Genomic DNA, 23,342 nt, shown 5'->3' on the forward strand with positions numbered 1-23,342 from the left:
AGCAATGCAAGGGGGCCTAACAAGGTGCCCACCTAGGGCAAAGTACACAGGGCAAAGCCAGCTGCCCTCTCTGCCATGGATATTTGCTGCCTTCCTGTCCATTGGGGGCCAGTGATTTCTCTCATCCTCCATCCTCTGCCTTACCGCCAGCTAGTTTTGTACATCCAGGTAGGGCAAAGGAGAATTCCTCAGAACCTGGCTGGCTGTTGAGCGCCAGGCATCAAAGGGAAAAGAGCTGCACCCATTAGGTGTGATCCCCCACTCTTCAACCCCTCCCTTCCCCCACATGGTTCCCAAAGAAGGGCACAGCGGGACACAACCTCAGGAATATAAATCTCATTAAAATCTAGGATACTTTAGAACTCTACACCAGGAGAGACACTGGCACAGGCAGCGCTGCCCAGAGACACTGGCACAGGCAGCGCTGCCCAGGGACGCGCGCGTTATTGCTAACAATTAGAGGTGAAGAGTAGCGGCGTGACTCGAGGGGCAGGGCACGGGCACCATGCGGGAACCTGCGCCCCTCGCCGCAGCACGACGGGGGGCTCGGGACGGGGAGCTGGAACATCCTGCTGGGGCTCGCCGCCCACCGCCTCCCGCCACCGTGCCAAGCTGTGCCACGTCCCTGTGCCAGCCTCGGGGCTGCAACATAGGGAGCACAAGGTGCTGGCTGGGAGGGGAGCAAGCGGGGTAGGAAGGGTCTCATCCCGTCCACCCCAAATCAAGAGCTCCAAGCCCTTTGGCTGGAGCTGGAAGACAGATTTAAAACCGCCCGGCCTTTGCCAGTGCATCCTGTTCCACTAATACTGGTTGGGGACTGAGCATCCCCAGATGGCTCGGAGCGAGTGGGCTGGTGCAGCCCTTCATGTCTCCGCTGGTACCTCATGCTAAGCAGCAGCTGGGGGAGGCCGGTCCATCCTGCTCCCCCTTAGCACCATGGAGGGTCCTCCCCTGCCAGTGCTGGGGCTGCCAGGGAGAGCTGGACCTCATCCCTGTCTGGTTACCCCCCGGCCAGGCTTAAGTATTCCCCAGCCTCCTGCCCCACTGTGGGGCAGGCAGCGGCACTGGGCTGTGCCCACGCTGCTTGTGGCTGTGCCCAGCTTTGCAGGCAACACCTGGCCACCCAGAAGGGCACCCACAGACCCCAGTGGGGCCACAGGGTGGAGGGGTGCATGGAGGGGAGCATCCCAGCTCAGTGCCTGCACAGCCCCGACGTACTGTGCATATGTACATGCCCACATATGCCACGTGTGCCCATGCCATGTCTGTGAGGGACACACGTGTGTATACGTGTGCTCTAAGTGCTTGTGTCTTGTGCCGTCAGATCCCCCTGCCGGTGCAAGCAACATGCTTGCCCCTCATCTCCCTGTGCTGGCCTGGTGCCTGGCAGCACCTCCTGTGAGAGCCAGTAGGCTCTGAGCCACAGTGGGTGTGCACCCAGGCTGAGGGTCCCTGTAGCGCCAACCCTGCCATGATGGCCTTGTGTACACACAGGCCATGGGCGATCCTGGCATGCTCAACCCTGGTCCCACCCCACATCCTCCCCATGGGAAGGTCAGGAGGGTGCCCCATGGCAGGGCAGGCTACCTGGCTTAGGGAGGGGGGGGTGGGAGCCTGGGAGCATCCCACCCCCCCCATCCTGTGCATACCCCCAGGTCAAGGCCCCTGCAAAGTGCCTCTGGCTCCCGGCCCTCCCGGGGCTGTGCCCCCTCCTCTCTTGTCCCAGCGTCGAGCACAAAGGTTACCGTAAACACGAGGGTTAAGGAACGCCACGGGGGCGGGGGCGGGAGGGGTTAACCGGCGAGGAGGTGGGGGGGTCTCGGGGATGGGTGCTGAGAGCCCCCAAGGTCCGGTGCGGCCCGGAGCCAGGCTCCGCCAGCGGAAGGTGCAAGAGGGGTTAGAGGGGGTGTGGGGATTGTGGGGGGTCACAGTCTGGAGTCCTGGCTGTGGGCTGAGCCATTGCTGCCCTGCACGGGGGATGCAGCCGCTGCCTCACTCTGGCCCTTCTCTGGCTGCAGGGGCTGCACCTCCAGGTGGGACTCGGTGGAAGGGCTGAACGCTGGGGCGTAGCGCCCGCTGCGGTGCTCTGGCAGCGCTGGGCCCCAGTCCTTGCTTGCCTTGGTAGCATTTTTCAAGCGCTAGAAAGGGAGAGGATGGAGACAAGATTAGCACCCACCATGCTCCCCTGCCCCAGTCTGCACCAACATGCCAGCAGCTTCCACGGGTGCACACATGTGCTGCCCTATGCATGCTGCCTGCACACAGCCACTACTGACAGCCCCAGTGAGGTCAGGGACAGCGACAGCCTTGATGGCAGCCCTAGGTGGGACATAGACAAAAGGGTGTAGCCCCTGGTTACGCACCTCAAGAAGTGTGTCCCCCTCAGAACGGCACACTTTGTAGATGGCGTAGATGGGGATGCAGATGACGGAAGAGAGCGCCATGAGGAAGCCGATGCTGATGGCCCAGGTAGGGTAGACATACTCATTGTAGGAGATGGGCCGGTACTGGATCACTGTGAAGACCAGGATGAACTGGGAAGGGATAGGCAGGATCAGCCAGTGGGGAGCAGCCAGCTTGCTCTGTGCCCCCACAGCTTCCCTGCTCTGCCCTACTGCTGCTCTCCTGAGCCCAGCACTCTCCTCTCCAGGGAGTGCCGTGTCCAGGTGAGCTCCTCACCCCCTTCTCCCACAGCCCAATACCCCATGGTTGCAATGCTCACAAATATGATGGCAGGTGAGATGAAGCGCCAGCAGATCTGGAAGAAGAGCGGGGGAGGAAAGCCCAACATCATCTCAATGTCCTTGAAGTAGTTGCGGTGCCCTGGGGAGAAAAGTGACCGTCAGCCCTGGTGGTGACCTGAGCCCCCTCACCACCCAGCCGGCTCCAGCCCCAGCGCCATCGTGGTGGGACCCGCAAGCTTCCCCAGGCCGCAGCGCCCGACTGGGCAACAGCCTCCCCATGTAGCACAGAGCAAACTGCTGATTGGCCAGATGTTGGGGAAAACCTTTCCCCATTGGCTGGCTGGATCAGCCCTACCATCTGATTGGCTGCAGGCAGCTGCACCCACCATAGATGTACATGATGGCCACACACATGATGCAGGAGATGACCACCAGGGAGAAGCTGGCAGCGTAGTTGTCCATTAGCAGGAGCCAGTAGATGCCCGCCTGGAAGACAGACGCATTGGCACAGCTGCCCCTGCGGTACCACCGCTGCTGGCAGGGCAACAGCACAGCTGTGCTGACTGTGCTGGCAACACACAGCTCGGATACCACCCCCACAGCTGCCACAGCCAGCATGGAGACACTTAATTCTGGGTACCATCACCAGTGCTGGTGTGGGAAGACCAGGCCCTGGCTGTCACTGCCATCACAGTGGCAGCAAAGCGGATGTGGCTGATGAAGGTGGCCATAGCAATGGCACCCTGTGGCAACAGTCCCATGGTCACCTACCTGTGTGGTGAGCGGGACACCCAGCAGGAAGCCAGCCACAGCCACTCCCAGCGTTACAAAGGTCTTTTTGCGGATGATCCACTCGTTGCCCACCTCATCCACAATGGCTGTGACCAGAGTCTCCAGCAGGCAGAACTACATCAGGGGCAGAAGGGGGAGCATGTCACCGCCTTGACCCCACCATGCTGCCCCAACTGAACATGCTGGCCCCACCATGACCTACCTGTGTACCTAGCCCCAGGAGGATAAGCATAAAGAAGAAGAGAATGGACCACAGTGGCGAGATGGGGAGCAAGGTGAGGGCCTCAGGGTAGGCGACAAAGGCCAGGCCCGGCCCGTGGTCAGCCACCTTGGAGACATCCACACCCAGGTGGTTGGCCATGAAACCCAGGATGGAGAAGATGACGAAGCCAGCATAGACACTGGTAGCACAGTTGGTGATGCTGATGATGATGCTGTCCCTATGGGAAGAGGAGTCAGGGTCAGCAGTGACATGAGGGCAGTGGCAGGGCTCTGGGGGACTGTGGTCAGGTACTCACCGGTAGCAGTTGTTGTTGAACTTGTTGTAGGAGGCCATGGTGATGAGCCCGCCCCAGGCACAGCCCAGCGAGTAGAAGATCTGAGAGGCTGCATCACCCCACACCTGTGGCAGTGGGATGGTCAATACTGTGCCCCCAGCCCCACTCAGCCCTGGCTGCCTGCCACCCTTCATTCCTGCTCACCTTGGCATTGAGGATCTTGTCCCACTGGGGTGTCAGGTAGTACATGATGCCAGTGACGGCCCCCTCCAGCGTGATGCCGCGCACGAAGAGGATGGTGAGCACCACATAGGGGAAGGTGGCCGTGAAATACACCACCTGTAGGGCAGCACCTCAGTAAGGTGGGGATGGGGGCAGGGGTGGGGACACAGGCAGGTGTGGCTATAGGCTGGGGTTATGGTCCAGGGTGTGGAGTGACAGACCAGGAGGAGGACATGGTCCAGAGAAGGGACTACCGTCAAGGAGGTGGGACCATGGCCACACGGGAGGAGCTATGTCCAGAAGGGATGTGGACAGGTCACAGAGGTGTGGCCTCTCCCATAGTGGGAGCATACAGAGGGCAGGGACAAAGAGGAGGAGCTGTGCCCAGAAGGGATGGGGACATGCCCATCTATCCTGAAGGCATGTCCACACCGACAGAAAGGGGCCTGGAGAGGGAATACACAGGTACCTTCCCCGAGGATTTCACGCCCTTGATGAGGCAGAGGAAGACAACGACCCAGGAGACACCAAGGCAGCCCAGGAGGGGCAGCCGCACCTCGCCCAGGTTCCCGATGTCATCTGACAGGTTCAGCACATACCTCCTGTATGGGGAGGGGGCAGCAGCGTCAGTGGGGCCCAACCATCATCACCTCCCCCATCCCTGACCCCAGGCCCCAGTACCTCCAGTACTCCTCGCTGGGGCTGGTGCGCTTCTGGGTGGTGTTGAGGAGCTGGGTGATGTTGAGGGCAACACGGCTGGAGAGGTTCCTGTCCAGCACCCCAACGCAGTCGGGCGTGTTCCAGGGGTTGCTGCAGTACGTCCAGGGCAGCACGCGCGTCATGGACACAAAGAAGTAGTAGAAGGCAATACAGATCACCACGTTGTAGTAGATCCCGATGTATGTGGACACCACCATCATCCCGTAGCCCACGCCTGGGAACAGCACCGGGGAGGGGTGAGCGGCAGGGTGCGGCGGCACGGGCACGGCGCACAGCACCAGGGGTTGTGGCATGGGAGGAGTGGGATGATTGCGACACTGTCAGCAGCCTTGCAGCCATGCTGCAGCTCCGTGCCTGGCTTTGGCATGGGTGTGTGGGATCCTCTACCTCCAGACAAGCCTAGTGGTGCTGAGGGTCCGCTGGGACACGTGGCAATGCACACAGGCTGCAGGCAAACCCTTGGGGTCCGCAGCCTGAAAGAACAACTGGGTGGGGGTCACTCCTAACTACAATGACTTTAGGTTTGCAGTTATGTGGTGGCATGGGACAGGCCACATGAGCACAGGGAAGTGCACCCCAGGCTCAGCATGCCACTGTGCAGAGCACACAAGAGCGTGTGCATCGGCTGCTTGCACTCAGACATGACACTGTGGACATGTCACCTGGCAGGCAGCCTGCAGGTGTGGGCCAGGAGAGCCAGCAGCATGGGAGCACAGCGGTAAGCCAGGAGATGCACCTGGAGCAGGGTCCAGCAATGGCAGGGCAAGAACATGGGCACAGCACCTGCTAACTATGGTCCAGGGAGGTGACTGCAGAAGCATGCCCACAGCTGGACATGCCAAAGTGTGTTCAGGGGACCTGAGTGGCCTCTGCAAGAGTGATGTGCTGGGGACACGTGTGGCATATGCAGGGATGTGTGTGTAATGCCTGCAGTGGATGCCAGCGCAGGGCTGGAGTTTGCGCAGGAGATGCAACGCGTGTGCAGGGGCACGTGTAATGCGTGCAAGGGATGCCAGGCAGGCTGTGCAGGGTAGCGTAGCCAGGGTGGGCATGTGTGTGCAGGACTGCACGAGCTGCAGGTGCCTGCACCGGGGCCATGTGGTGTGCCAGAGGTGTGCGAGCACCCCGTGGTATGTGAGCACCACACCAGTTGCTGGGCACTGTGACAGCAGGTGTCCTGTGCTGGCCTGTGCCAGTACAGACAGGCAGCTCCTTACCTTTGAACATGGGGCTGACCCTCCAGACGCCAAGGCAGCCCTGGCTGGCAAACTGCCCAAAGGAGAGCTCCATGAAGAAGAGGGGGATGCCGCAGAACACGAGCATGATGAAGTAGGGGAACATGAAGGCACCTGGTAAGCAGGAACCAGAGGATGGATGTGTGAGCAGTAACCTCAGGCACGGCTGTTCTTCCCAAGCCCTGCACCACCCCAAGAAATACCATGCGGGGTTGGGGTGCACACCCCCACGCCTGCCCAGAGGAACCCCCCTCCCCTGGCCTCCTGACACCCACCTCCCCCATTGCGGTAGCAGAGGTATGGGAAGCGCCAGACGTTGCCTAGGCCCACGGCATAGCCCACGCTGGTCAGCACAAACTCGATCTGGTTGCCCCAGTTGCCACGCTTGACACTCTTCTCCTGCTTGCCCTGCTCCCCGGGCACGGCGCCGTTCTGCAGAGAGATGCCGTAGGATGAGTCAATTGGGGACCCCCCTGCTGGCCCCATTGGAAGGGTGACAGCCGTCGAGCAGGACTGGGAGGTCCCCGGCATCCTTCCCCATCCCGCCCCCCTGCCTGTCCCCGCCGCCCGCCACGCACAGGCAGTGCCAAGGAGGGGGAGGGCAGCGGTGTCAGCCCCCCCCAATGAATGGCTCTGCCCAGAGCCCGGCTGCAGCAAAGGGAGAGCCTGCAACTCATACAAAGCAGGCCCGGGCGCCAGAGTACAAAGGGGCCTCTGTTCTCATGCCCCCCCCTCCCCAGAGCCCAGTGAGAGAGGTCCTGCTGGGTGGCCACTGCCCACGACTGGGGGGGAAATTGTGAGACCCCCAGGTTGAAGCAAAAGCCCCTCTTGATGGGAAGTGCGGTGCAGTGATTAGACCTGGCAGGGGCATGGGTATCCCCCTGGAAAAAGCACCCTGCTTCAGCCAGGGTCCTGCTGCCAGCTCAGCACTAGGCAAGGGCACCATGCTTGGGACAGCTCACAGGGGGTCCCATGCAGTTGGGCCCCCTGCACGGACTGCCCCAGTGCCCAGCTGTTTCTCACTGCAGGTCACTTGGGGGGCAGGAGGGCAGAAGGGGGCAAGAAAGGGCGCTTTGTGCAGACTGCCACACAATGTGAGCTCACACCGAGGACAACAACAAAGGAGATGAGTGCCTGTCACTCCAGCAGGGATGGCACCCATCACCCCATGGTTCTGTCCCAACACAGTCCTGGGGCTGTACCAATGTCCTGTTTGGATGCTGCAGAGCTCTGGTAGGTTAGGCTGAGGGTAGATGGCATTTTTCAATGCAGGGGTGCCCCAAGCCCTTCCCCTCCCCACCTGAGGCCAGGTGATGGATGGCTGCAAGGGGTGAGGGTGCTGGTTGCCAGTCCATAGTCCCACGGGTTCCATGCTCCTGCAGGAGCAGCACAGGGTGCCAGCAGCCCCAGGAGCCTCTCGGAACTCCACAGCGCTGGTCTCACCACCACAGACACCCCAGAGCCCATGCCCACCTCATGCCTCTCCCCATGTGCCCCCCACAATGGCTGATGCTGGCAGTGAGTGGGCCACAAATGGGAGCCGTCACTTTGGATCTGCTCACGCCGGCGGGGCGCAGGCAGCAGGCGCGGTGCACCTAACCGTATCATTTGATTAGGGCCGGCACAGCCGGGACGTGATGCCCAGCGACTCCGGCACCGCGCTGCCAAACAAAGCCATCTGCTGCGAGCGGGGCCCGCACGCGCCGCGGGCTGCGGGGGGGCAGCAGGGGAGCAGGGCTGCGGGAGAGGGGCCAGGGGGGATCAGAGGGCACTTTGGGCAGGGCTGTAGGGACACTACGCTGCCGTGCCCAGCCGGGGAACCGGAGTGCCCCCACCTGACCCTGTGAGCCAAGGGTCCGTCAGAAACCAGCTCACAGCAGCTCCAGGTGCTGGGGGATCTCCCTCCCAGCAGACCTTCTCATTGTGGGGTGCTGTGCAAGAGCAGGATGCAAGGGTCCCCGAAGTGGGGACACGACACTGGCAGTGTCCCCATGCCAGGGCACGCTGCCCACTCGAGCAGACTGATCCGATCGGGAAGCCTCTGATTAAGCTGCTAGCACTAACGAGGCTCCTAATGAGCAGCACAGCCAGCAGGAGTGGGGGCAATGTTCCAGCCTCCCTGACAAAGGGTCTGGTGAGGAGACCAGATACACTATATGGCCCCAGATCAGCCAGGATCCCTGGTGCCCACAAGGAACCTCATCCCTGTTCCAAGCCATTGCTCTGCTCAGGTCACCCTGGCTTCACTCCCAAGCCTCATGGAGCACCCCAAGTTTGAGTTGCTTGGCACCAGTGCAATGAAACTGCCAGGCCTGTGCTGCTCCCTCCTTTCCTGCAGCACTGGGCTTTGGTGCACTTGTCCCCAATAAGGGGGCGGCCACATGTGTGTCCATGCATGCACAAGCGAGCACACGTGCGCAAACACTTGCATGCTCACCCATCAGCTCGCTACAACCCCCCCTCCCCAAAACTAGGAAGGTCATCCTGTCCTTTACACTCATTAACCACCCTCCCAACCCCACATGGTAAAAGAAGGGGTGGATAGAGAGAACCCAGACATCTGGGAAGATGGAACTCTCCCCTTTCGCTGCTGTGGGAAGGGGACAGAGCTGAAATTCAAAGGGAGAGCTGCCACCCAGCAACAGTGCAGTCTCTGGGGGGACCAGGTCAGGCTCCCAGGCCCCAAACTTTCCATGCATGTAATCCAATGCAGCTTCAAAGGATGCCTGGCTTGGGTGATAACACCAGGAAGAAGAGGAAGGATGCCACAGGCACCCCAAATATTTCCAGAAGGGAAGTTCCAAAAGGGAATATCCAAAACAACCCAAAAGGCGGCGTTCGGGGTACCCAGGGCATCCTTCCTCCCCTTCCCCAGGGAACCCCACATATACCACAGCCAAAACTTCCCCAGCCCAGCAAAGCAGGAATCATCCATCACTCTGCCTGGCACCAAAGTCTTTCTCATGCTAAGCAGCATCGCCTCACACAATGACAGCTTGGCTGGGGTGCCCGGATGCCCCCCACTTCCCTAAGGGGCCCTGATTTATGGCTGTTAATCTTGTGATGGTGGCAGGGTTGATACTGGAAGGGGATGTCCTGAGGGGAGGAATCTCCAGCATCAACCCCCTCCTCTATTTTCCTAATTCAAACTGTCCACATGGGGGTATGCCAGCCCAGCAGAGGCACTGTGTGGGGAACAAACTTTATCCAGCCCCCATGAACCAGTGAGGGACCCCCAATTTCTCCATCCAACCTCCAGCTGCAGGGCTGTCAGGGCTGGTCCTGCAACGCCAGCAGAGGTTACCCATACCCCTGATGTCATCAGCCTGATGTCATTGCTCATTGCCATGGCGATGGCAACAAACTCATGGCTGTTTTAGGCAGGGGCTGCTGGAAGATAGAAAAATATGCTAATTAAATCATTTACCACAATAGTGGCTCTTTGGTGCAAGAAAGTGGGGTGCAGGATGTTGGAGGCAGATGAAACCCAGCCTCAGGTGGGGGTCCCAAGGGATGGGGTCACTTAGAGAGGGGGTGTCCTGGGTGCCCTTCCTGATCCTGGGTGCTGGGGGCCCTATAATCAAGCCCTGTACTCCTTGTTCCTGGTACATGGGGTAATGAATCCACAAGTGTCATCCCTACATCAGAGGCTGCTATGCCCTGCTCATCCTGACTCTGCCAGCCTCACCAGCATATCCTAACTCTCCCTAACCTCTCTCTTTGGTGCCCAGCTCCATGTTTCCTCCTGTCCTGGTGTACCAGAGGCATGTTGTGGGGAAAAAGGCATCTGGCATGGTGCTGGGGACAGTCCCAGGGCTAGGCTAATGCAGTGACGAGGGGCATGCCCAAACCCCAGGACCTTCCAGGACTATTACACAGCCTTCATCATCCCTCATTGCAGAAGGCTGTCCAGCCCCAGTGACAGCCCCGAGCCTGCTCCATGAGCCACCAGAACTGCCCTAGGGTGCCATGGGGGGCTGGGGCAAACTTTGACATTGCTCACTAATGTCCATGAAAGGGAAGAGGGGAGGGGGCAGAAGGAGGATCTTTGCTACACTCTGCCGCTGCAGCACTGAGCTGCAACCCAGGTGCTGTGCACGTCTTCTACAAAATCGGTTGATTCCAGGGATAACAAACACACAACTGTCAGGCAATCTCTTCTACCAACACAGCTGAGGTCACGGAGGGTTTTGGTGCCATTCTCTGCCCTCCCTTCCTGGAGCACCCCACATCAAAGCCTGTGGGGCTTGGGGGTACCTCTCCAGCCTGTCATGGCACAAATCTACAGCTGCAGCTCAGCCCTGCAGAGCCACCACCCCGAAGACAGTACAAAGGGTTTTGGAGAGCCAAAAGTCTCCAAAGTGGCGGGGGGACAGCACTGGCACGGCCACCATTCCACTTGGCCCGCCCCCCACTCTGCCCCCCAGACCCTGCTCTCACCTGCCCACTGACCTGCTGAGAGGGTCCGAGGGGGCCTGGCTGCTCGCAGCTGCCATCCGGGGGCCCAGGCTGGACGGCTCCGTGAGTCCCCAGCTTCATTGGCACCTCGGGCTCCGGCGCAGCAGCAGCCGCCCGCCCTCCCGCCTTCCCCCGCCCGCTGCCTCCAGCGCTTGGCACTGCTCCCCACTTGCCTCCCAGCCAGGCTCGGCCCCCTGTTGCCCGCCCCGATGCAGCACCGGCACCCCACCATGCCACCTGCCCTGGCACCATGCCTGCCTGGCCCACCCCGCAGGCACTGCCGTGCCTCTGCTACCCCCCACGAGCTGTACCCCCACAAGCCAGGTGCCCTTCCTGGCTCGTGTAGGCAGGGCAAGGCAGAGCACAGCGGGCTCAGCCCTGTCCCACTTAATGAGGCCTCATTAGCGGGGTCCAGCTGCTCACAGCCCTGCACGCTCCAGTGGGCAGCACTGCCCTCCCTGCGGGCACCGCTGCCCGTCTGGTCGGGGCCAGGAGCTGCTCTTGGAGCATAGCAGAGGATGACATTCCCTCAGAGCCCCCTATTTCCATGCCTCAACATCCCAAGCCCCACACATGCATTCCCGTCCCTATCCCCATCATGCACACAGCAGCTTGGCCCTGCATGCCCAATCCCAGCCCTGGGTATTCAAGGGCTGCAGGAACAGGGCATGGCCCTGCTTGGGCATAGGGGCACAGGGACAAGCCTTTCTGCTGGCGCATCTCCAGCCTGGTGCCATGCTACTTCACTCAACGTCATACTGTTGGTGACATCATGGGGCCTCCATGGCAACCCTTACAAGGTCACTGCCCCAAGGGGGACCATCTGGCTGGCAGGAGGGCTGTGCCACGACCCTTTCACTGCCCAGGCACCCCACAGCCTCCCTGCTCACCCCTTTGCCAGCACGAGGTGGGACCCTGGTGGGGTGGTGTGTCCCACAGGAGGACAGGCAGAGGGTGCCCTGCAGCCAGGCTCGGGGTGCCCCAGCTGCTGCCAGCCCCGTGTCCCGGCTGGGGAGTGTGGCCAAGGCGCCAGCGACGCATGATGGTGCACTGAGGGCGGGGGGACGGGCCGGCGCTTTCGGGCAACCATCTGGGGTCCGGGCAGCAGCGGCCATGGGCACACACGTGAACAGCACACGTGTGCGGGGTGGGCACTCAACCTCCCACATGCCAGCACCCAGGGCTTGTTCCTGTCCCTTCCTGCACCAGCCACATGTCCCACCCATGGGATGGCAGCACCCAGCTGTGCCCCCTAAGATGTGCAAGCCAAGAGCCACCCCATGCTGTGCCAACCCCAGTGACCCCAGCCCAGTCCTGCCCTACATGCAGCCTGGCAGCTCTGTGCTCGGACACCCTGCAAGGTGCGTGGGCCCCTTGTGGGCATCCCTCCATGATCCAGTTCAGCTGCAACACTTTGCCTGGGTCACCTGTGTGCCACCACCACGTCTTGCCCTGGGCATGTTGCATCCCCTGCCCCTTAGAGCAGCCTGAACACAGCACAGCAGGACCCACCGCCCTGTCCTGCAGATGCCAGACCCTGTGCCAGCCTTTCCCTGTGGGAGCAAAGTGCCACTTCCCTGGCAGCCCAGCCAGCAGACAGAGGGGAGAGCCAGCTGCATGGAGCACGCTGCTAGAAATAAAGAGCCTGCAGTAGGACCCTCACCTAACCTGGCATTCTGGTCCCCAGCCTGGCTGGCTGGTGGTGCTGGGGCCGAACCAGAGACAGGGGTGATGGGTGCATGGGGGGTGGTCCACAGGTCTTCCAGCCCCCCGACAGGGCTGCAGGGTGACTGGGGTAGGAATGATGCCCAGGGACCTGTCCCAGTGCCACTATCCCCTAGCTGAGTGCTTCCCAACAGGGCTGCCTTTCTCCGGCCCCATTCTACCAGGGCAGACATGATTCTCCCGGGGCGTTCAGGCAGAAAAATCCCCCGCCAGCCCCCCCATCACTGCCCCTTGGTATTCCGGGAAGGGCTCCCGCAGCCAAAAGCCACTTCCGCAGCTCCTGCCGCTGGTCAGTGGCACTGCGCCGCTGGGGGTGTCTGGAACAGGCAGGGACCCCCCAGGCCTTACCCCCCTGCAGTGCAGTGGGAGCAGCACCCCAGTGTGTCATCAGGGTGGCCTTGGGTGACAGCAGAAACCTACCTGAGCTGGGCAAGCTGCAGCCAAAGGCTGCCTGGCTGTGCCAGCAAGACAGCCCTGGGAGTCAGGAGCCACTGGCAATGTTTGAGTCTGAACAAAGCACCCCAAGGACAACAAAAGAAAATGTCCTTAAAAGCCTGGGAGGGAGAAGCAGTCAGACCCTCCCCTGTGGCTCACAGGGATCCCCTCTGCCCAGCTGCACAGGGACAGATCCAGCCCCTGGAGCTGCCCTGCAGTCCATTGGGTATCCAAAATCAGAGCATTTCTGGGGCTTGGGAGAAGCAGGGTGGGCACGGCCCCTCCCATCTGCCTCCTGTTTTGAAGTAAGCATTCAGAGCTTCAACAGGGCACCCAAAAACATAGATCCTGCAGAAGCAGTACACATCACCCTTGTTCTTCAGGCCCCAGGTGACAGGAGGGGAAACTGAGGCACAGCCACACATCACCCACCTGCCGCTTCCATCACCCCTGTCCCTCCCCCAGGTGGGGCACAGCAGCCACTGTAAACTTGTCCAGCCCCAGGCACTGCACACAATGCTGGGCAGGGGTTGCATGGTGAGAGCCTGGCTGGACTAAGGGTGGTGGAGATGGGAGCTTCACCTGCAAGCAGGGATGAGAGGACAGGCAGGGACCAAACTTTAAGAGGTTACTGCCAGGGCCCTGGAGGCAGGCCAAGGATATTATGTTCCTTTCCCAGGCACTCAGGGAGTTCAGTAGTCAGAACCTGGCCCACTGCAGCTCCTCCTGGGGCTCACAGGATGCAGGAATGGGGATGTTTCAGGACCAGGGATGCTCTCACAGGGACCTACCCTTCTTCCCACAGACCCCATAGCAGCAATGCTCTGTGCAGGAGTATCCTTGCATCCTGCAAACAGGAACCCAGGAAGAGGTCTCAGAGCCAGGGTGGCCAACAGAGCATGTGTCAGACCCTGTTGTACCTGACACCCTGGCCCTGGCATGGTCAGGTGGGCTGGTCAGGTACTTCTGAGAAGCAGGTTAAAGATTTATGGGGAGTGGGTGGGCACTCCAATGTCTGGCTCTCTGACATGGGTGTCAGGCTCAGCCCACGCCCCAGTGCAATGCTGACTGCCCTGGTCACATCAAGAAAACATCAATGGCGTGCAGTCAAGGCAAGCGCCATGTGCAGAAGTGTGTTCCCAAGACAGACCCCTGACTATGCCCAGATACACCCTCAGCACCTCCCTCTTACCAGCACAGGGCTTCTCCAGAAGAAATCTGCCTTCCTATTCCACCAGCTGCCCCAACCCCTTCTCTGTTGGGGGCAGGATGGGCGCTGAGCTCCCTGCTGCAGGCACAGCCGGCGGGGCCATGCTGGGACACACAAGCAGAGGAATGGCGTGCACGCGGGCGCGCTGGAAGCACTTGCTGGAGCATGCCGCTCCCCTGGCTCTTGGCTTCCCAGGCAAACCCTGGCTCCCAGCCCTCCAGCTGGAGTGTGCAGCTATTTCAGGAAGCCCCCCGGGAAGGGGAGGGCCCAGTGACCGTGTCAATCTCAGCATTCAGCTCCCATCCTTTGGGAAAAAGGGAAAAAGCCAAGCCTAGCCTGGGGTCTCACCTGCCCAAGGCAGCACAGCAGCCTATCACAGGAACCTGAGCTTCCACAAGCATGGGGCTGTTGAAGCCTTCCAGCAAAGACATGCAGCGGGCACATCCAACATCTGCCCAGAACACCAAAGCCACCCCTGGCACACACAAGTGCACAGCAGCTCACAGCACCCTGCAACACACTGCTTATGAGGATGGAGGCTCAGGCGCTACACTGGTGCCCAGAGAAACCCTCCTCTGCCATCCTACCAGCCTAGTCTCAGACAGCCCACTGGGTGAAGGCAAGGAGAAGCACCCACAATCTATGCCACTCTGGGGGCACCTGAAAACAGGCAGTATTATCTCCAGGCACAACAAGACACCACACCCGAAGAGCCCCACCGGCAACAGGTTCATGGAGAGAGAGCATCAGCCCAAAAATCATCATGCTGGGAGAGCACCACAGTGCCACAACACCAAATGGAGGTCCCGGGAGGGCGTACCAAGTCCTACAGGAGCCCCAGTGTCCTGGCTCCCTGTGCCAGGTTCTCTGAGTCCCCGAGGCAGTGGCGCACACCATTCCGCTCCCCACACCCCTGCACTTACCAGCAGCCCCTCGCTGCACTTATCAGCCATTCCTGGAGGCTGGAGCACGGTGCCGGCTGCCCAGTGCAGGGTCCCTTGCCTGCCCGCTCTCTGTCGTGCTGGCTGCGGCACCGGCACTAGCGTCCTTCAATCCACCGTCAGAGCAAGCTGGGCAGAGGGGAGAAGACACCAAGAGAGATGTGACTGGTGGGGTGGGCACATCCCCACCCCAGGCCTCCCCCTCCCTCCAGGAACTGGGGGGCTATGCCAGAAGAGTTGCTCCCCTCTACCTGCCCACTGGGTAGCAGGACTCCTGGTGGAGGACACAGGGCCTGGGGCTGGGTGAGTTGGTGGCAGGGTCTCTTCCTGCTGGCTCCCAGCCCCTGCAGCGTCTCTGAACCCCCTGGCACCCACACGAGTGGCGGCTCCCAGGTGTTTCCCAAGAAGCAGTTAAAGATTTACCCGGTGTGGACAGACGACCTTGCGGACAGCTGGCTGCTGGCCCCCCGGCTGGTGGGCGTCAGGGGCCGCGGGCAGGAGCGGGGGCCCCTTGAGCTCTCCCCCGGCGAGAGATGAAGCTGAAGTGGCTGCAGCACACGACAGCGCCGGGACTGGGCGCTGAGCGGGGCCAGCACAGGGCTCAGCTGCCACGCAGGACACAGATGGGAAACGATTGCCTTCTGCCCCGGTGCATCGCATGCACGTGCAGCGCAGGGGGGCCGAGCCGCTGGGCTCTGCCGGGTGCCAGGTGCTGCTGGACAGTGCACGGGCACAGGCATCTGTCTTCCTGGCCCTCACCCCTGCCCCAGCCTGGGGCTGCTGGAGGCCCCAGGGGAACACTGAGACCTGACCCCACACTGGAAGGGACAGACGCTCTTGCAAAACACCGGTTTGACTGTCTGTGCAACAAGCACTGGTGTTTGCAGATCCCACACCAGTGCTCAGTACCCTTGCTGGCTGAAGAAGGACCCCTGACCCGCACTGAGGGTCTCCAACCACCACCAGCAGCAGTCAAACACCCCAGAGCCTATCCCTAGGCTGCCATGACTCTGAAGCAATCAGCAGAAGACTTTAAGACGTAAGGAAGGAGCGTGGCCAGTGTAGATAAGGGGCAGGAATCCAGGGGCTGTGGTGTGAGCCCCCAGCCCCTCCAGCACAGACAGGCTGCTGGCAGCAGATACCATGGATCCTGCACCCCACTACCAATGCGCTGCTCAGCAGTGGCTGCGTTTCCAGGGGAGCCGAGATGTCATCTCGGCCACAAGCCTGGCTCCTCGCATGGCACAGGGACCTCTCAAAGGTGGGAGTGCAGGCTCAGTGGCCAGACCTCCTCCCCATCACACACCTACCGCCAGCCAGCCAGCTAAAAGCTGCCCACCCTGCGGCCCTGAATTCACACCGGGTACAAATCCCATGCCCCGGGAAGGGGGTGTGCCCAAGGGGCCGGACGGCTGCCACACCCCTCGGGGTCTGCCAAGTGCTGATAAGCCTCCGTGAGCACCGTAAATGCCACTGGCATTGGCTCCCAGCCTGACAAGGACCGAGCACGAAGCCAGCGGTCGTGTGGCAATGGGAAGGATGCAAGGATGCCCGAGGCTGCAGCATCCCCTGGCACAGCCCAGCAGAGACAAGGATGCAAAGCACTGGTGCCACGGCGTGGCTCTCACAGAGCTGCAAGAGGGCAGCGCAGCTCGTACCTACAGCCGGCACGGGTGACACCCTGGAAATGGGGACACCTGGGCACCCACGGGGACTCCCGGCAGGATGTCACACCTCGGCGCGGGGAAGCAACCCACGGCACTGGCGGAAGGCCACGGATGCCCGACTGAAGGATGGAACCCCCGTCCCTTCCCGCCCGGCAGGCGGGCGGCCCGATGCACCGGTGCAGCCGCTGCCACCTGCGAGGCCATTTCTTCCGCCACCATCCACCGGGCCCACCGCAACCGGGGTTTCCCGGTGCCCACGGAAGGCGGCCAGCGGGCCGGCCTGCCGTCCCCATGCTTCCCTCCGGCCCCGGGACGGCACCGGCGGCGGCCCCGCGGGCAGCGCCCGCCGCCCGGCTCCCCCCTCCCGCCGCCGCCGCCCGGTGCAGTACGGTAGCGGGGGGGGCCCGGTTACATCAGCCGCCACGTGGTGGCTGCTCCGCCGCCCCGCCCCGGCACATGCCCGTGGAAAATTACCGCCAACCCCCCCGGCCCGTCACCGAGCCGGGCTGCCCCGGTGCCCGGCGCCCTCCCCGGGTGCGGCAGCGGTGCTCCCGCTTTGCGCGCCGCGCCCCCGCGCTCCCCCGGCACCGCGCCGCCGCGCCGCGAGAGCAACAGATGCGGGACCGCCCCGCATCCCGCTATCCCGCATCCCGCTATCCCGCTCCCGACATCGTCCTGACGGGTGGCCGCTCCCGATGCTGCTCCCGATGTCCCCGAGCCCGCCGCTCCGGAGGCCCTCGCCGCCTTCGTCCCCTTTCCACCCCTCTTCGGCAGCCCACCCACTCCTCCTCCCGTCCCATCCCCAGCGCTGCCACGGCTGCTGGACGGGCCGGGCACCCGGTGCCGGCGGAGGTGTGAGCCCCTTACCGTGCCCATGCCGACGCCCGGCCCCTCCCGCCGCGCCGGGTGGGCCCGCGGGGGCGCCGCTCCGCCGCGCCCGGCCCGGTGCTGGTGTCAGTGCCGGTGCTCCACCAGGCCCGGAGCCGCCGCCGCCGGTGCTGCCGAGTTAATGAAAGTTTGGAGGTCGGTGGGGGCTGGCGCCGCCTCTCGCCCCCGCCGCCGTGCTCCGCCCCCCGCTTCGCCGCGCTCCCCAGCGCCCCGCCTCGGCACCCGCACCGCGCCTCGCCGCACCGGGGGCACCGCGGGCACCGCGGAGGGCGAGGGCGCACCCGCTGCGGCGGGCACACGGCTACGTATGGCACACACACACCCCCGTGGGCACACGGACACACACGGGCATGCTGCACGCATGGGCATGCACCGGCACACTGCGCTTGGCACACTTGGGCACGCACATGGCATACTTGGCACACACAGCCGCCGGTATCCCACATTGCAGCCCACAGGCATGTGGACGTGGAGGGGCATATGCCGGCTTGCCCAGGCATGTGGCACATGTGAACATATATGGGGTGTGTGGTCACACAGAGGCTCCCACTGGGCACACACACATCCCTGCCCTCACACATCCCTCCACACACATATCCCTGCACACACGCGTTTTCACACACAGAGGAACCGCCACACGCAGCGTGCACACACTGCCAGGGCACAGCACCATGGCAATCCTGGGCAGCGGGATGGCCACAGGCTCCAGCCAGGACGCATGAAGTCACTCTGTCAGTTGTACGTGTGTACATTGTGTGGATGTCTGTGTGTATCACACACCTGTGTGTCCAGGTCTGTGCATGCTGTAGCAAGTGTGCAGCACATAAACACATGCATGTAAATCTGTACACTTATTCCTATGTGGTTAGGGGTGTTTACACATGTAGTTGTACATGTTTGCATCCATGGGCACACACATATCTGGGGGCAGCTACATGAGTGTGCCAACATTCATGCCTGCGTATGTGTGTCTGTACATGCACAGGCACATATGTACACATGTGTGGGTACATGGGCACACAGGAACGTGCACGTACACCGGTGTGGGTGCATGTACTGATACACATGTTCCCATAAATACATGTGTGTGTGTATGTTTCCCCATACCCATGCGCTTGTGCACACGTGTGTGCAGCCAGTGCACGCCCCCACATCCCAGGCCAGATGTTTCCAGTAATGCATGACGAGTGCGCCAGGGGCCACCCCTTGCTTGGCCTCTCGCCGAGGCCTCTCTGCCCTCCCCTCTCTATCCCGCTGGGCTTCCCACGTGCTGGGATGTGTGCCTGCTCTCCAGCACCCTGCCCTGCTCCCTGAATCCCTTCCAGTTCCTGTACCTTGGGGCCTTGGCACTGAACCCTGCATCTTCAGGAAGGAGCTGTTTTGGGGACCGTGGCAGGGGTGCAGCCCAGCCCCCCCAAGTACAGCCCTTCCCACATCCCACTGAGAATCCTTTTTGCCTCCACAGCTCTGCACACCATCCCAGAGCTGACCTTGCAGTGTTCAACCAACTTGGGAAGCGTCCCTTACCTGTCTCTCCACGGATCCCTGCTGTCCCTGAGGCTTGCTGCCTGGTTAGGGAAATCCTCTGCAGGGATGGGGTAGAGGTGGGGCAGTGTCCCAGGTGTGTTTGTCCAGGCCCCACTGCAGCAGTCTCACCAGTGTGCTGGGCTGCAGGATGGGAGGGAGCGCAGCCATACACCAACACCGCTTTCGTTTCTTGAGTGTGGTAAAGCCAGAGTGAGGGCTCCCAGAGCAGGAAGGGGAAGGCAGCAGCAAAGCCGGCGGGTGCTCAGGTCCTCCCACACCCTCCCAGCACCTACGCATGGCTGCTCTGCACAAGGAGCCAGGCTGCTCACTAGCACCCTCGCTCCCGGCTGCGTGTGGCCTCACACTCTACCCTGCAGCCCAAATCCTGCACCCAGAACCTGAATCCAGCATCCCACACCCAGCTTCCTGAACCCAGCATTCCACACCCAGCGTCCTGTGTCAGAGCCAGAATGTGGCTGCAACCCACACCCCTGCCCCAGGATCTGAGCTTTGGAAATGAGCTGCCAGCTGTGGAGTTGATCCTTAAGGGATGGATTTCCATGGATGAAACTCGTGCTTTCAAACACCCTTCTTAGGATCGCGCTCACTTTCCATGCATCTCCTCAGTGCACTGAACATGGGGAAAGAGGAGAAGGGGCCCTGAAGACCCAAGTGGATCAGCAAGGGTCTGCTCCTTCTCCTCTGCAATCTTCAAGATGCTGCAGCATCTTCTAGCAATCTAAACCTGGGTGCAAACACCTCCTTCCCGGGAGCCTAGCTGCTTTGTGCACCCATGGCTTTGGCCATGGTCCTACCATACCGGTCAGAACTTTCCTGGGCTCTCCTGGTGCCCAGAGATGCAACAGGAGCAGAGGCCTACTGTGATCTGTGGGGTGGGAGACTGCAGTGCCAAAGGGGAAAGGTGCTCCAGCCTGTACTTGTGTGCCCTTCAGCCCTCTCTCCCCATCTGGTAGCAATCATCCCCCTATTCCCCATCTTGGAGCACTCATCTCTTTTCTTCCTCACTATTGCTCCCCTAGGCTGGCAGGTGTCACAATGTCCCCTAAATCCTCTCATGGTGCTGGGGCCACAGCACCCCTACACCAGTGCCATTCAGATCCGTGAGCCTGAAAGCTTCCGCCTCTGTGGGCAGGTGCAGCAACCTCCTGGCGTCAGTGCCATCTCCGTGGGGGACATGGGTCACCATGGGGGTGGCACCACTGCCTAGGCAGCACAGCCTCTCCTCTCCTATCTCCACGGGTGCTGTTACCTGGGAAACCATGGCCAAATGCGGGCAGGGATCCAGAGGGGTGAAGGGTGGGGAGGAAATGCCAGCTCCCAGCACCTGCGAGAGGGATGGGCTGGTTGAAACACCAGCAATCTCTGAAGATTTCCCACGCACCAGGCCTGCAGCATGGGCCTGTGATAATCCCCAAGTGGCTGATGTGGTCCAGGGCTAGCCCTTGAGTTCAGGTATACATCAAATACAGCAGGACTTAATGCTGTCCCTGCTGTGTGCCTGACACGGAGGTTGGCTCTCCACCTCTGCAGACAGACCCTGGGGTTGTGTCCCCAAGCACTTCCTGAGCACCATGAGCCCCAGAACTGCTGGGTCTGGATCTGGCCTTGAGGTCTCCCTATGGTGGGATGCTGCATGCAGAACTGGGGGCTCCTTACCCACTCCTCCTGGAATGACAGCTCCAGTGCTTACGTGTATCCTGGGATAGGAGGCAGGGGAAGGTTTAAGTTCAGCTTTGGCAAGATGGTCCATCACCAAAATCAACCACTTTTCTTTTAAACAATGTTCTTGGATTCTTCTTGGAGGCAGCTTACATCTCCCCAGCCTGCAGGGCAGCCCCAAAGGGCATCAGGCTGCCTGAGGAGCTGCAGAGACTGGGAGCGGTGGTCTCCTGGTCCCCCAAATTCCCACCTCTGCACTGGAGCCTGGGAAGGAAGTGAGCTGGTGGGGAACAGCTTCTGCCTTCAGGATGGGAGGAATGGGTATAGAAGTCCCTACACAGGCTGGCTGTGCCCACTCTGGGGATTTCACAGCTGGCCCTGTGTTATCAGGAAGGATGCTGCAAGAGGAGCAGCAGAAGGGCCACAGAAGAGCCACCAACTCATGTTTTGTCCTCCCGGCTTTCCCATCTTTCTTTTTTCTCTGGCATGTCATCTCTATCCTGCCTGACACGTGGAGAACTGAAGTGTTCTATGACAGCATTTCATCTCCTGCCCCAAAGCAGCCATGATAGTATCAAAGCTCTTGGAAAGCCCCCAAAACTGTCCCTGATTTGCCAGCAATTTGAAGCCACCTTGTGAGAGCTGCCTTGCTCCCCAGCACAGATCTGGCGTATTTGTAATGCTGTGAGGGCAGTGCCATGCTCCTGCTCCGGCCCCACTCTGCATCCTGGGACCCCTGTCCCTGCTGTGCCAAGGGCTGCCCTTCCCCCAGCCCTGCCCCAGGCTTTACCAGCAGCTCACACCCTCTCCAGGCTTCCACTGAGAGCCCACAGCCTGGGTGGGTGCCAGGATAGGCAAGTGACATCGGGAGGAAATACCACAGGCATCATTGCTTGTGGTCACAGGGAGCTGCATCCCCAGCAGCTCCTGGGGACTTTCCACTCCCGTGCCTGCGTGCCTGCTAATGACCTGGGAAAATTCCCTCACAGAGTATCCAGACAGCCTGGGAGAAGCTCTGGCTTGGATGGGCAGAAAGATGGGTGTGGATGCCCAGGGGACAGCAGCCACAAGGGTTGAAGCCAGGCCCCTACACTGCCCCATTGTGCCCTCCCTGCAGCTTTGGCGGCACACACAGCACCCAGCTCACAACACAGAGCTTGTGTTTGACACCATGGTTACGTGTGGCTGGTGGGGACAGTCCTGGATACAGACAAGGATTTCACTGCTAGGAGCTCATACTTTGGCTTCAGGTCCTGAGGCTGTTGTTCCTCCCTCTGCCCTGATGACACCTGTCTGGGAGGCACAGAGTCACCTGGATGGGTTCAGCATCACCCAGGCCAGCCCTGCACTGGGCTGCTTCATCCCTGGAATGTGGTTCTCCCCTAGGCGTGGGGTGAACAGGGAGCTGCTCTTTTGTGGTCCTCCTCTCCAAGAGCAGCACCCAGGTCCCTGCCCAGCGCACTGTGCTTCAGAGAGCATGACAGCTGGGGTGCCTTGGGCTGCCCAAAATAGCTATCCCTGGTCCCCCACTGCCGGGTTGCTAGAGGCTATCCCATAACAGCACCCCATGGACCTGGAGCCAGCTGGAAGTGATCACTGTAATGCTCAGCCTGCCACCCATGGGCTGCAGAGCACCCTGGGCTGGGACAAGCATCACCATAGGGCCTGTCTCCTTGCCATGACCTGGTGCACCCTTGGGCACTCTGCCTGGGGAGAGTGTGTGGCTGTAGCCCTGGGCCTTGTCAAACCCACCTTTGCCCCCCAGACAGGGATAGCCAGTGCCTGGAGGTCCAGCAGGGCTTGCAGAAATGCTCCCATCTCCTGTTGCAACTTGGCAGCCAGCCATGTGCTGCAGGGTGCACACCCACCCATTTCCCAACCCCCATCCCCTTCCCCATCCCCTTCCCCTTTTGCCTCAAGCACCTTCCTCTCTCTGGCCTGGCCAGCTGGCTCTTGGGTCCTGGCAAAAGGGGGTGGCATTGCTGCCCTGCCCAGGGCTGGTGCAGAGTCCCTAGGGAGCGGTGGGCAGCCAGGGAACCAGGCATAAGTCACACCTGGCTGTTGAGGATGGGCTGGGCAGCATCCCTGGGGTAGTGGCACTCCCACAGAGAATGGGTTGAGGGACAAGGGACAATGGCTGCAGCAGCCTTGCAAAGCAGCAGCCAGTACTTGCCCCTATGTGACATTTGCCTGTTGTGCAAGTCCCTGGAGAGAGACTCCAGGGCCATTGCTGTTGCATCCTCAAGGGCAGTGAGGAGGACGAGGTCCTGTCCACCCAGCTTACCCTGAAGTCCTCCACCCTGCATGACACAGGGGTTTCAGTTCCCTTTGGGGTATTTCCATGACGTTTCTCTTCACCCATCCTCTGACTTCTCCTGAAATTCACTTTGGGGAAATCAGCCAAGCATCCCCATGGAGGAGGAACACAATGACATCATGGAGGCAGGAGCCCTAGGAAACAGCCCATTGCAGTTCTGACAGACTACAGCCGGGGTGCTGCTGTCCTCCTGGCAGGAGGAGTTAGTGACCCATGGACCAGCATGTCTGCACAGGCCCAGACCTTTGCTGTGGGCATCCCTTGGCTCCAGGCTAAGCTCATCCAAGTTAGAAACCAGCCTGTAACAGATGAGTCTGCAAGGAGCTCATACCTGGTACCTGCCA

At 61.1% G+C, this 23,342-nt stretch overlaps 1 protein-coding gene across 5 annotated transcripts; it reads right to left on the reverse strand.

Moving 5' to 3' along the window:
* Positions 1 to 321: 321 nt before the first annotated feature.
* On the reverse strand, positions 322 to 17,618 carry SLC6A9 (solute carrier family 6 member 9). 5 transcript variants are annotated; one of them, XM_015636469.1, is made up of 14 exons: positions 17,454 to 17,618; positions 14,902 to 15,048; positions 6,426 to 6,582; positions 6,133 to 6,264; positions 4,877 to 5,129; positions 4,665 to 4,797; positions 4,178 to 4,312; positions 3,995 to 4,098; positions 3,679 to 3,916; positions 3,456 to 3,590; positions 3,071 to 3,170; positions 2,723 to 2,823; positions 2,364 to 2,534; positions 322 to 2,138 (listed from the first exon to the last, which is right to left on the reverse strand). In XM_015636469.1, exons 2-14 carry the CDS (start codon positions 14,929 to 14,931, stop codon positions 1,926 to 1,928), a joined length of 1,902 nt encoding a protein of 633 aa, XP_015491955.1. In that variant the 5' UTR covers positions 14,932 to 15,048; positions 17,454 to 17,618; the 3' UTR covers positions 322 to 1,925. The 5 variants fall into 5 exon arrangements, with proteins under 5 accessions (XP_015491955.1, XP_015491957.1, XP_015491958.1 ...); XM_015636471.3 differs by lacking the exon at positions 17,454 to 17,618 and adding an exon at positions 15,171 to 15,271; XM_015636472.3 differs by lacking the exon at positions 14,902 to 15,048 and having other exon boundaries at positions 17,454 to 17,477.
* Between the last annotated feature and the right edge of the window lie 5,724 nt (positions 17,619 to 23,342).

Source organism: Parus major, chromosome 8, assembly GCF_001522545.3.
Source record: "Parus major isolate Abel chromosome 8, Parus_major1.1, whole genome shotgun sequence".
Lineage (NCBI taxonomy): Eukaryota > Metazoa > Chordata > Aves > Passeriformes > Paridae > Parus > Parus major.